The sequence below is a fragment of the Cetorhinus maximus genome, chromosome 1, assembly GCF_964194155.1.
Source record: "Cetorhinus maximus chromosome 1, sCetMax3.hap1.1, whole genome shotgun sequence".
Taxonomy (NCBI): Eukaryota; Metazoa; Chordata; class Chondrichthyes; order Lamniformes; family Cetorhinidae; genus Cetorhinus; species Cetorhinus maximus.
The window spans coordinates 143,044,165-143,057,401 of NC_135879.1; the positions used below are offsets into that span (position 1 = coordinate 143,044,165).

The 13,237-nt window shown below is 44.6% G+C and overlaps 1 protein-coding gene across 5 annotated transcripts in view; it reads right to left on the bottom strand.

The window, feature by feature from the left end:
* usp46 (ubiquitin specific peptidase 46) overlaps positions 1-13,237 on the bottom strand; it is an 87,417-nt gene that overhangs the window by 16,767 nt on the left and 57,413 nt on the right. For all 5 annotated transcript variants that reach the window (XR_013577420.1, XM_078547815.1, XM_078547808.1 and 2 more), the window contains 3 exons: positions 10,287-10,363; positions 8,329-8,412; positions 7,288-7,485 (listed from right to left, as the gene is read on the bottom strand). Coding sequence is in view for 4 of the 5 variants with exons in the window: in XM_078547815.1 (XP_078403941.1) it covers positions 7,288-7,485; positions 8,329-8,412; positions 10,287-10,363 (359 nt within the window). In the remaining variant the exon portion in view is untranslated. The remainder of the gene's footprint in view (positions 1-7,287; positions 7,486-8,328; positions 8,413-10,286; positions 10,364-13,237) is intronic.

Below are 13,237 nucleotides of genomic sequence, written 5' to 3' on the forward strand. Positions count from 1 at the left end.
AGAAGTGAGCGGGACTTGTGCTCGGAGGCAAGATTGATGACCATAATCATGAGGCAGCCAGCCAATTAGCTTTGCACAGTCAAGAGGCCTGGCCAATTGTTCAGAGGGAGCGGAAAGAAAGTTACCGACTCTGCCATTACCTCACCGTGATTAAAGTCCAGGCATCATATTTAAAGGCACCCAGACAGGCATCTACTCCCTGCAAGCCAACAGCATCATTCTGCTTGTGTGAGGGGAAGATTTTGAATTGGAGTTGCTGTCACCCTCTTCCCACCTGCTACACTTGGTTCCCTGGAGCTGCAAGTCATCACCTGTCACCCTCCCTCTGTCACCCTGAACCTTCCATCCGTCACTTTAGCCCTGCCTTCTGTGACCCCTGAGCCGCCCATCATCGCCCTTGATTGACTGTCCAACAACTTAGAGCTGCCCCTGGCACTCTGAACCTGCCAACTATCAATCTCAACCCTCCCTCTTTCACACTTGACCTGCCCTCAGTTACCCTCAACACTGTCAGCCACACAATTGATCAGCATTCAATCACCCTTGGTCTCCCTTCTATCGCTTATGCCGCCTTCGGTCGAGATTGACCTTCCCTCTGTTGTCCAGCTCCTTCCTTCTGTCCCCTACGATCCTTCTTAGGGCCACTACAACCTGACCTCCATCCCTCGGACAGCCGTGCCCCCGACCCCGACCTCCCTCGGACAGCCGTGCCCCCGACCCCGACCTCCCTCGGACAGCCGTGCCCCCGACCCCGACCTCCCTCGGACAGCCGTGCCCCCGACCCCGACCTCCCTCGGACAGCCGTGCCCCCGACCCCGACCTCCCTCGGACAGCCGTGCCCCCGACCCCGACCTCCCTCGGACAGCCGTGCCCCCGACCCCGACCTCCCTCGGACAGCCGTGCCCCCGACCCCGACCTCCCTCGGACAGCCGTGCCCCCGACCCCGACCTCCCTCGGACAGCCGTGCCCCCGACCCCGACCTCCCTCGGACAGCCGTGCCCCCGACCCCGACCTCCCTCGGACAGCCGTGCCCCCGACCCCGACCTCCCTCGGACAGCCGTGCCCCCGACCCCGACCTCCCTCGGACAGCCGTGCCCCCGACCTCCCTCGGACAGCCGTGCCCCCGACCCCGACCTCCCTCGGACAGCCGTGCCCCCGACCCCGACCTCCCTCGGACAGCCGTGCCCCCGACCCCGACCTCCCTCGGACAGCCGTGCCCCCGACCCCGACCTCCCTCGGACAGCCGTGCCCCCGACCCCGACCTCCCTCGGACAGCCGTGCCCCCGACCCCGACCTCCCTCGGACAGCCGTGCTCCCGACCACCCAAGTTAATGCAACAGCTCAACCTCCTCTCCCCTTGAACAAAAAAGATGCCCATACAAGAAAAGCAGCTCCTACACACTCCAAATCCCCCAGGAATACTACCTCACCTGCTGCATACTGCCTTTAACCAATCATGAATCTGAAAGCAAGTGGTTCTCATTTGCTGCCAACTTAATCACAAAGGTACAATTTAATCTGGCGACCATTTGTTTTAATAAGTATGCATAATATGCTAATGCATTAAAAATAGGTTCCCACCGCTTGCCCTCGGGAACCATAATCCGCCTTTAATCTGCCTCCAACTTGCTTCCCAATTTTCATCTTGCCGTCAGGAAATGGACATTGTGCCTCACGCACAATTAAGTGCCCCCGAACACTTTGTTTCTTGCTTCTAGTAGCTTCACTAATTTCATCCCAATACCTCTATACTTATGAAGCCCAAGATTCCATATGCTTTGCCAACTACTCCTGAACATATCCTGCCACCTTCAAAGATCTGTGCACATGAACCCCTAGGTCACTCTGTCACTGCACATTTTTTAAGTTGCCTCTCCCTATACCTTCTGCCAAGATGCATCATGTCACTCCTCTATATTAAATTTCATCTGCAATTTGCCTAACCATTCTGCTAGCCTATCCATGCCCTCCTGCTGCAGTCAATAAGATCATAAGAAATAGGAGTAGGCCATTCGACCCATTGAGCCTGCTCCACCAGTCAATAAGATCATGGCTAATCTGACTGTGGCCTTCATTTCACTTTCCTGCCTATCCCCCCGAACCCTTGATGACCCAGTCAATCAAAGATCGGCCCAACTCAGCCTTGAATATATTCAATGACCCAGCCTCCATGGCTCTGTGGAAGAGAATTCCAAAGACTAATGACCCTCAGAGGAGAAATTCCTCCTCATCTTTGCCTCAAAAGGGAGATTCCTTATTTTGAAACTGTGCCCTTTAGTTCTAGATTCCCCCACAAGGGGAAACATTCTCTCATCAGTTACCCTTTCAAGCCCCCTTCAGAATCTTACATGTTTCAATATATCACCTCTCATTCTTCTAAAGGCCAATGAATATAGGCCCACCCGTGTTCAACCTTTTCTCGTAATACAAGCCCATCATCCCAGGAATCAGCCTCGTAAACCATCTTTGAACTGCTTCCAATGCAAGTATTATCCCTCCTTAAGCAAGGAGACCAAAACTATACACAATCCTCTAGGTGATGTCTCAGAAAAGCCCTGTACAGTTGTATAAAAGTTCCCTTCATTTATACTCCATCACCTTGGCAATAAAAGGCTAATATTTATTCTTTCATGGGATGTGGGCTTCGCTGCTGGGCCAGCATTTATTGCCCATCCTTAGTTGCCCTTGAGAAGGCGGTAGTGAGCCTTGCTAATCACTTGCTGTACCTACATGTTAATTTCTTGTGATTCATGCACAAAGACACCCAGATTCCTCTGTACCATAGCATCTGGTGTCTCTCTCCTCTCAGTTTGCCACCGTTTTCCACACCTCTAAATTGGGCAGTATCAGCAAATATTGAAATTTGACACTGATTCCAATATCAAAGTCATTTATTCTGTCTAAAAAACAGTGGTGCTAGCACTGACCTTTAAGGGAACACCACTGTCTACCATCCTCCAGTATGAAAACAACCATCTATCATGACCCTACTTTCTGTTCTTAAGCCAAATTTTTATCTATGCTGATAGTGACCCTCCTATTCCATGAGCCTCATTTTTGTTATCTAGCCTTTTGTGCTACTTTGTCAAACACTTTCTTAAAATTCATATAGACAACATCCACTGCATTCCTTCATCAACCACCTTCTGTTATTCCATCAAAAAATGAAGTTAGATTTATCAAACACAATCTGCCTTTTACAAATAGGTGGTGACATTAATTAACTCAAAACTCTCCAAGTGCCTGTTGTTTGTTATTTTATTTTATTCTTTCATGGGATGTGGGTTTCGCAGGCTGGGCCAGCATTTATTGCCCATCCCTAGCTACCTTTGAGAAGCTGGTAGTGTGCAGCCTTCTTGAACTGCAGCTGTCCATGTGATGTAGGTACACCCATAGTGCTGTTAGGGAGGGAGTTCCAGAATTTTGACCCAGTGACAGTGAAGGAACGGCGATATATTTCCAAGTCAGGATGGTGAGTGACTTGGAGGGGAACTTCCCAGGTGGTGGTGTTCCCACACCTCTACTGCCCTTCTAGGTGGTAGAGGTCGCAGGTTTTGAAGGTGCTGTTGAGGGAGCATTTGAGAGTTGCTGCAGTGCATCTTGTATATAGTACACACTGCTGCCACTGTGTGTCAATGGTGGAAGCAGTGAATGTTTAAGATGGTGGATAGGGTGTCAAACAAACGGGCTGCTTTGTCCTGGATGGTGTCAAGCTTCTTGATTGTTGTTGCAGCTGCACTCATCCAGGCAAGAGGAGAATATTCCATCACACTCCTGACTTGTAGATGGTGGATGGGCTTTGGGGAGTCAGGAGGTGAGTCACCTCTGACCTGTTCTTGTAGCTACAGTATTTATACGGTTGGTCCAGTTCAGTTTCTGGTCAATGGTAACCCCCAGGATATTGATGATGGGAGATTCAGTGATGGTCATGCCACTGAATGGGAGATCATTTGATTCGCTCTTATTAGAGTGATCATTGCCTGGCACTTTGGTGTGGCGCGAATGTCACTTGCCGTTTATCAGCCCAAGCCTGGACGTTATCCAGGTTATGCTGCATATTTACACAGACTGCTTCAATATTTAAGGAGTTGTGAATGGTCCTGAACACTGTAATCATCAGCTAACATCCCCACTCCTGATCGCATGATAGAGGGAAGGTCATTGATGGTTGGGAGAGGACGGTATTCTGAGGAACTCCTGCAGTAATGTCCTGGGACTGAGATGACTGGCCTCCAGCAACCACAGCTATGTTCTTTTGTGCTAGGTAGGTCTCCAGCCAGTGGAGAGTTTCCCCAGCCCTGCCCTACCTCAGATTCCCATTTACTCCAGTTTTGCTAGGGCTCCTTGATGTCACACTCAATCAAATGCTGCCTTGATGTCAAGGGCAATCATTCTCACCTCACCTCTAGAGTTCAGCTCTTTCGTCCATGTTTGGACCAAGGCTGTAATGAGGTCAGAAGCTGAGTGGCCCTGGCGGAACCCAAACTGACTGTCAATGAGCAAGTTATTGTTGTGCAAGTGCCGCTTGACAGCACTGTCGACAACATCTTCCACTTACTTGATGCTCGAGAGGAGACTGATGGGGTGGTAATTGGCCAGGTTGGATTTGTCCTGCTTTTTGTGCACAAGACATACCTGGACAATTTTCTGTATTGCCAGTACATGCCAGTGTTGTAGCTGTACTGGAACAGCTTGGCTAGGGGTGCGGCTAGTTCTGGGCTCAAATCTTTAGCACTATTGCTGGGATGTTGTCAGGACCCACAGCCTTTGCCATATACATTGCCTTCAGCCGTTTCTTGATGTCATGTGGAGTGAATTTAATTGGCTGAAGGTTGGCATCAGTGATGCTGGGGACCTCAAGAGAAGGCAGAGTTGGATCATCCACTTGGCACTTCTGGCAGAAGATTGTTGCAAATGCTTCAGCCTTGTCTTTTGCACTGATGTGCTGGGCTCCCCATCATTGAAGATGGGGATATTTGTAGAGCCTCCTCCTGTCAGTTGTTTAATTTAATGACTGGGTGTGGCAGGGCTGCAGAGCTTTGATCTGATCTGGTAATTGCAGGATCGCTTAACTCTGTCTATCGTATGCTACTTTTGCTGTTTGGCAATCCAGTGTTGTAGCTTCACCAGGTTGACACCTTATTTTGGAGGTATGCCTGGTGCTGTTCCTGCACTCTTCATTGAACCAGGGTTGATCCCTTGGCTTGTTGGTCACGGTAGAGTGAGGGGTATGCTGGGCCATGAAATTACAAATTGTGCTTGAATACTTCTGCTGCTGATGGCCCACAGCACCTCATGGATGCCCAGTTTTGAGCTGCTGGTCTGTTCTGAATCTATCCCATTCAGCACTGTGGTAGTGCCACACAACACAATGGAGGGTATGCTCAGTGTGAACACAGGACATTGTCTTCACAAGTTACTCCTGTCTATACTGTCATGGACAGATGCATCTGCGATGGGTAGATTGGTGAGGACAACATCTAGTAGGTTCTTCCCTCTTGTAACAGATGGTAGTATTCTGATGGCCCACAGGACCTTGTGGATGCCAACTTTGGAGCTACCAAATCGGTTCTGAATCTATCCCATTTAACATGGTGGTAGTGCCATGTTACATGATTGAGGGTGTCCTCAGTATGAAGACTGGCTGCCATCTCCACAAGGACTGAGCGGTAGTCACTCCTTTTAATATTGTCATGGATAGTTGCATCTGTAACAGGCAGATCGATGAAGGTGAGGTCAAGTAGATTTTTCCCTCGCCACCTGCTGCAAGCTCGGTCTGGTAGCAATTACCTTCAGAAATTGGCCAGCTTGGTCAGTTGTGGTGTTACTAAGCTACTGTTGGTAACGAACATGGAAGTGTCCCACCTGCAAAAAAGAAATGGCTGACCATGAAGAGAGCAGGCTCCAAGGTATTTTGACGTTACACTAGAGGTCTTGATGGAGGAAATGGAAAGGAGAAGAAATGACCTGTGTACTGAGGGGTGCCAGGAGGCTCTCCAGACACCTGGTGAGCAGGCTGTGCAAGTAGATAGCCACCAAGTTCCATGCCACGAGAGCAGTCCTCAAGGACCTGGGTACAGTGGCACAAGAAATTTAACGACCTCATGCAAGTGGTCAAGGTCTATGAATGCATCTTCAAATACCATATCCTACCACTAAAGCACACCTCCATCACTCACCTACCAACAATCCCTATCAATCAAGGCTCAAAATTAACATTCATATGCTTCACATCACTCTCAGACTTAGCACTGCTGCAAGCCTCACACCCACATCTCACAGCCTGAAGTGTTAGATATTGAACCATGACAGTCATATCACCCATATTGCAAGACACTCGCTGACACATTTCCCTCTCCTTTACAGAAATGGCTAGATGAGGAGGGGAGGGAATGATGTGCCTACTTGTCCAAACCTCCACAGCTAAGACAAGAGTTGGCCATTAATGGACAGGCCATTACTGAGGCTGTGGCTAGTGGTGGTGCTGAATCTTTTGAGGATGATGGTATTATACCTAATCCTCCTTCTCACATCCCACTTTCCCAACATCCCACACTATCTTCTGATTTACAAACTTTGTGATGGTAATACTATGCACCTCTTACTTTACCCACTCTCCTTACTTTTGTGCCTCCTTCCTGTCAGATACCCATGCAAATTCAGACCAGGCAGTGGAAGAACACCAAGAAGGTTGATGATGAACAGACAGCACCATTACTCGATTTCACACTTGCTGCCACCAGCTCAGGAGCTGCCAGTGTATGTATCTAAGAAGAAAGATTAAAAACAGGATCTGCACGTGGCGAGACACATGACACAAGTGTGCTGCAGCCAGAGCAGAAGGCAAGGTTAGGACATGTAGGCACATCACTGGAGGTCATACATTGGTTTCCTGTACAGGACTCGGATGAGGACTTCAATGGTACACCATGAAGAAGAACAGTGATGGATATGCACACCTAAATCCTTGTTGTATTGGGAAGCCTGCCAGAAAGCCTGCGATCAATGTCAAGGAGCATATTGGAGTCCGGCACTAACTTGGCACAGGGCTTTGTAGAGCTTGGAGCCCACACATTCCAGATGGAAGCGGGGCCAACTCCATCAACACAATTGTGGATCCAACCATGATGCAGTTCCTGATGGTCGACTGCAGCACGCTCTACTATTCCAAACACACAGTTTCTCATTTATGAAATCCATTCCCCTTCTTAATTTACAGGACTATAATTAGGTTTCCCGAAGAACTGGTTCGGATGCAATTATTTAATAATCTTTCCTAAAACAAACCTGCCACAGTGAACAACAACAGCCACCAGATCATACATGCGGTCCAAATTAATAGCATCTCCTGATGTATTAAACAGCCTCAGCTCCAGTGGAAACACTACTCGATAAGAGAGTTTTGTGTATCGATGTAATTGTTCCATGTATTTGAACCTCTTCAAGTGTAGCGCAAGGATCATGGGTAGCTTCTTCACGCACATTCTGTCAATCAAAGACAAAATCAATATAGAAAGGTTTACGTAATAAATGCACACACACTGCTGCTCATGCAGTGGTCTTTTAAAGTGATCCAACCAAGATGACACTTTCAGCCACTAAATGAAACCATGAATCACTAGTCTCACTATAGTCAAAAAAAGTCCAGATGTGGGTGATTAGTTGCAGAAGATAAAAGCAAGAAACCTTCTTGCATAAAGGAAGTTTGGCTCCAAATCCAATAGATGATCAATGGGGTCTCCGCATTACTTTGCGCCCCAGCCAAAGACATTTTGCAGAAAAATACAGCAGATACCAGTAAAAATTTCATCTATAAGAGCAACATGTGTGAACTGTTGAATCACACAAAGTAATGCCATGGATTAAAAAGTACTGTAATAGCTGAATGCCTTATGAAGAAGAGTCATTTTAAAGTATTGTCCACATACCAGTGGCTGCACTGCAAAGTGATAAGTTGTACACGATGTGTTTTGGGATATGCAGAGGATGTGATAACACTATATAAATGCAGGTTTTCTTAGTTTCTATTTGCGTGGTTATGGATTGCTGACAAACGTAATAGTCAATTGGTTCCCACTTCCCCATTAGCTTAACATATCTATGCTTTCAATTTTTCTAATCAATACCTGCGGCATTGGTTAAGCACAGACTAGTAATTTAATTATTTAATTTGTTTGGCAGTTTTGTCTTCCCAAAAAAAAATTTATTTATTTTTTTAAAAAATCAGTCACAGAACAAAAGGTACTCGAATTAGTGAAAGGAATATGTAATTATGAAATTTGTAGATACAATGCTAAATTACAGACTACACACCTGTTATATGCTCACCTTTTCTGAGCTTCCTGTTTACTGCAACATGTTTCACAATAATACTTGTGTTCACTGCACAGCGTTTCTGTGTTGCTGAAATCTCTGCAAATTAAAGTTGTAAAAATATCACGTACAGTGTAGCAATACTTGTAAAACACTGAAGAAAACATGATAGTTTTAAATGGCTTTTCACAAATGGTCAGCTGTGCAGAAGATTCAAGCAACATTAACCACTTGAAAAAGACAACTGGGATTTGAAATAGAAGATCAGCAAACATTAAAAGTTGGGCAGTGTGGTAAAATATACAGCCATGTACTTTACCACACAGGCACAAATGAAGGCCAAGTACAAAAGCAAGAAAGTTAGGATAAATCTTTAAAACACATAGTTCAGCACCGTACTTCAGGAAGGATGTGATGGCTTCAGAGAGGGTGCAGAAAAGGTTTAATAGAATGGTTCCAGTAATGAGGGACTTCGGTTGCATGGATAGATTGGAGCAGCTGGGATTGTTCTCCTTAAAGAGAAGGATGAAGGGAGATTTAATAGAGGTGTTCAAATTCATGAGGGATCTAGACAGAATAGAAACAGAGAAACTGTTCCCAGTGGTGAAAGGGTCAAGAACCAGAGGACAATGATATAAGGTGAATGGCAAAGGAACCAATCAAGAGATCAGAAAAAACATTTTTATGCAGCCAGTGGTTAGGATCTGGAATGCACTCCCTGAGTGTGTTGTGGAGGCAGATTTAATCGTGGCTTTCAAAAGAAAACTGGATAAGCACCTAAAGAGAAAAAACATGCAGGGTTATGAGGAAAGGGTAGAGGAGTGGGACTAGCCAGCTTGCTCTTGCAGTGAACTGGCATTGACATAATAAGCCAAATGGCCTCTTTCTGTGCTGTAGCCATTCTTTTATGTAGCAATGTGTAGTATTAAGATGCTGGGAACAGGATTCACACTCATGGACCCAAAGAGTGGCAAGTTTCTGACTTATGATAAAAATTTAATGAGGTTGAGTAAAGACACCAGCTGGAAGTAAATCATTTCCCTATGGGGAGTCATAAGGACAGAAAAATAAACATCTTTCCTTTCTAAAATGAGGTCACAGCTTCATTCCATCTTCCCAGAATGTATTTTCAGCAGGATTTAGGGAATGGAAAGTAAAGAGAAATAGCAGAATTCCAGTCTAATCCAACTTCTTTCAGGAATTCTGAGTGCAAATGTAGTACCTTTACAAAAGCAGAATACTGCAGATGCTGGATATCAGAAATAAAAACAAAAAATGGAAATATTCAGCAAGCCGGGCAGCATGTGTGGGAAGAGAAACAATTAATGTTTCAGGTTGATGGCCTCCTGTCAGAACTGGACAAGTTAACAGATGTAACAGGTTTTAAACAAGTACAGAAGCAGGGAATGTGGGTAAATGGAGGTAAGAACAACAAGGAAGATCTGTGATATGTTTGATTAGAATGGCTAGGGATAGGCCAATGGGAAGAGGTGGGCAAGGGCGGGGAGGTGGTGTTCAGGGAGAGGTGGCAGGTGGGGAAGTGTTAAAGTTACTTTTTAAATTCATTTTGATTAGATGGAAGCTGCTTGGAAAAGGGTATATAAGTATGGCACTCTTCTCCTAGTTCACCATTCTACTTTTATTCCATCGCTACACAGTCCAAAAGACACAAACACATCAGAATTTAAGCTGCGAAAGCTACTGTTGGAAACCACTAGAGTTAGAAAGTATTTACAGTTTGGAATGCTAATCCCCTTCAGAATGTCCATTTTGCTGAATGAGGAATTCAGGTTTCCTGGTAAATTTTCCTGCTTCTGCCAAATAATACTTGGAAATACCCGAGAAGAAATGGAGAGGAATGCCAACTTTAAAAAATAAAACCTCTGCCACTGTAGGCTCAATTGAAGTTAAAATTATGCCTCAAAAAAAAGTTTTAGGTGTGCAATTTCAATACTAATCTGATCACTACTTACCTGAGGCAGTGTGTAATTGATGTGTTCTGTTCCACGTCAACTGAAAGATCCAGAAAATCTTCATCTTTGCTGCTAACCTGCAGAATTACCCATTTATGCAGTAAAATTAATTCATTATGGGTACTGAATACAAGAACAACCATGCAAAACTTTTACAAATCTCTGGTTAGGTCACAGCAGGAGCATTGTATACAATTCTGGGCACCGCACTTCAGGAGGATGACAAGGCCCCAGAGAGGGTACAGTGGTGGTATATCAGGATAACACCAAAGATGAGGGAGTTCAGTTACTTGGAGAGATGGGACCATCTGGGGAATTGTTCTCCTTGGACCACTGAAGGTTATAGGGAAACCCAATAGAGGTATTCAAAATTATGCAGGGATAGTTTTGCCCTGCTTGCTCTATCTCCTCTGGAAAGTGGTATGGCAACCAGAGATCATTAATTCTTTTGCCAATTATTTTAAATTTTAGGGTAAAAGAAGAGAAATTTCCTCCCGTGGATGATTCTTAAGCTCTGGAACACATTACCTTAAGCTGTGGTGAAATCAAATTCTACAGTAACTGGCAAATGGCAATCAGATATGAACTTGGAGAGGCTTAACTTGCAGTGTTATGGAACTAAATTAGACAGCCCTGTGAAGAAAACAAGCCTCCATAACATTTGCGCTGACTTCCTTTATTGATAAAGGTAATGCCATTGAATATCATAGGGAGATGGTTAGATTCTCACTTGTTGGAGATGATCATTGCCCAGCACTTGTGTGGTGTGAATGTTACTTGCCACTTATCAGCCCAAGCCTGAATACTGCCTGGATCTTGCTGCGTATGGACATAGACCGCTTCAGTATCTGAGGAGTCACAAATGGTGCTGGACATTGTGCAATCATCAGTGAACATCCCCACTTCTGACCTTACGATGAAGGAAAGGTCATTGATAAAGCAGCTGAAGATGTTTGGGCCTAGGACACTACCCTGAGGAACTCCTGCAGCAGTGTTCCAGGACTGAGATGATTGACCTCCAACAACCACAACCATCTTCCTTTCTGTTAGGTATGACTCCAACCAGTGGAGAATTTTCCCCCCCGATTCCCATTGACTCCCTTTTTGCTAGGGCTCCTTGATGCTACATTTGTTCATATGCTGCTTTGGTGTCAAGGGCAGTCACTCTCACCTCACCTCTGGAGTTCAGCTCTTTTGTCCATTTTTGAACCAAGGCTGTAATGAGGTCAGGAGTGGAGTGGCCCTGACAGAAACCAAACAGCGCATTAGTGAGATTACATCTGAGCAAGGGCTGCTTGATAGAACCATCGACACTCATTCCATCACTTCACTGATAATCAAAAGTAGACGGATGGGGCAATAATTGGCTGGATTGGACATAACCTGCGTAAATTTCCACATTGCTGGGTAGATGCTGGTGTTGTTGGAACCACTTGGCTGGGGGCCCAGCTAGTTCTGAAGCATAAATCTTCCACACTATTGCCGGAATGTTGTCAGGGCCCATAACCTTTGCAGTATCAGTACCTTCAGCCATTACTTGATGTCACGTGGAGCGAATCGAATCACTAATCGAATCGTTGAATTCTGATACCACTTGTAGTGAATTCAACCACGTTAGTTTAACATTTTCTCCAAAGAACAACCCCTGTGACAACACAGCGCTCTCTCAGTCTAGTAGGAGTGGTATGTGAACAATTCAGAAAAAAGTCAAAATTTATATTCTTTAAATAAATTATCCTTCAATCTTTAAGCCAAGATAAAAATCGTATTAGGCGATAAAATATTACAATTCAACTACACTTTGAGATACTCTCCTGCTTCAGAAATGACTGTTGAATTCATGATCTTAATTGTACTCTCTGGGTAAGATGTCAAACTTATCTTAGCAACAAGGCTGAAAACTAGTATTAGGGAAGATACAGACCACAAGAGACACAGACAGACATGTGCACAAGTAGAGAAAGAAATACCCTCTCGCTCCTCAATCCCTCTTCTAAGCATTGTCAGGAAATATAATAATTTTCATAATGTTATTGGAATTTATTGTAGAGTAAAAGTAGGGTCTAGCTTGAATTCAAAAGAGGGGGTGAAATGTTACACCTAGCCAGAAGTTAAGAAGCAGTCTGTTTATTTTTCCCAAAGATTACTGGTAAAATTAGTACTATGATAGATTTTATTATTAGGGAGGTAAAGTCCAAAGACTGCATTTAAAGGGGAATATATATACATACATATATATATATATATATGTATATATAGATAGGAGAGAAGGCTGTAAGGGCAGGCATTCTAAGATCTAACACAAGTGTGAAAAGCCTCTAATATCTAGGCCTCAAGCTGCAGTCCACAAGGAAGTGCCTTAACGGAGTTGCAACTGGGGTTTAGATTAATTAGGGGATTTAGAAGGTATCATAGTAACAATTTATAGATCTATATCTGTGCTTAAATCATTTCTTGTATTAATAATTGTCTAATTTAGCTTTGTAAGCACCCTATAGGACTTGATGGCCTTTTTGTGGAATTCAAAGCTCACATCTTGAAAAAAAAGTACAAATTGCGACTAGTTGTGGCAGCTTCTTCAAGTTTCCCTCTGGGATTTGGGCAGCTTGGCATTTACCATCCACCTGTCACAACAAAAATTGGGGGCTCTTTGCAAGATATATTTGAGATTCCTTGATTGGTTTGACATTGGTGAATCTTAAGGTTACGAGTACAAGAACACTTTGAATTCAAAAGTTGGTGTCAGGTTTCTTTTTAGTGGTGAGACTACAATATGGCTTTGGCAGTTGCTAAGGCTTGTCTGGGAGCTGAAGTTATAACTTTGACTGGTTTACAAAAGGTAACTAAAATTAAGTTAATAGAATTGACGGATAAGTTACAATTGGGATTATCTGCAGGGGCAAAGAAAGCAAACAAAATTGAAGGTACAGCACAGCATTTAAAGTTGGAAG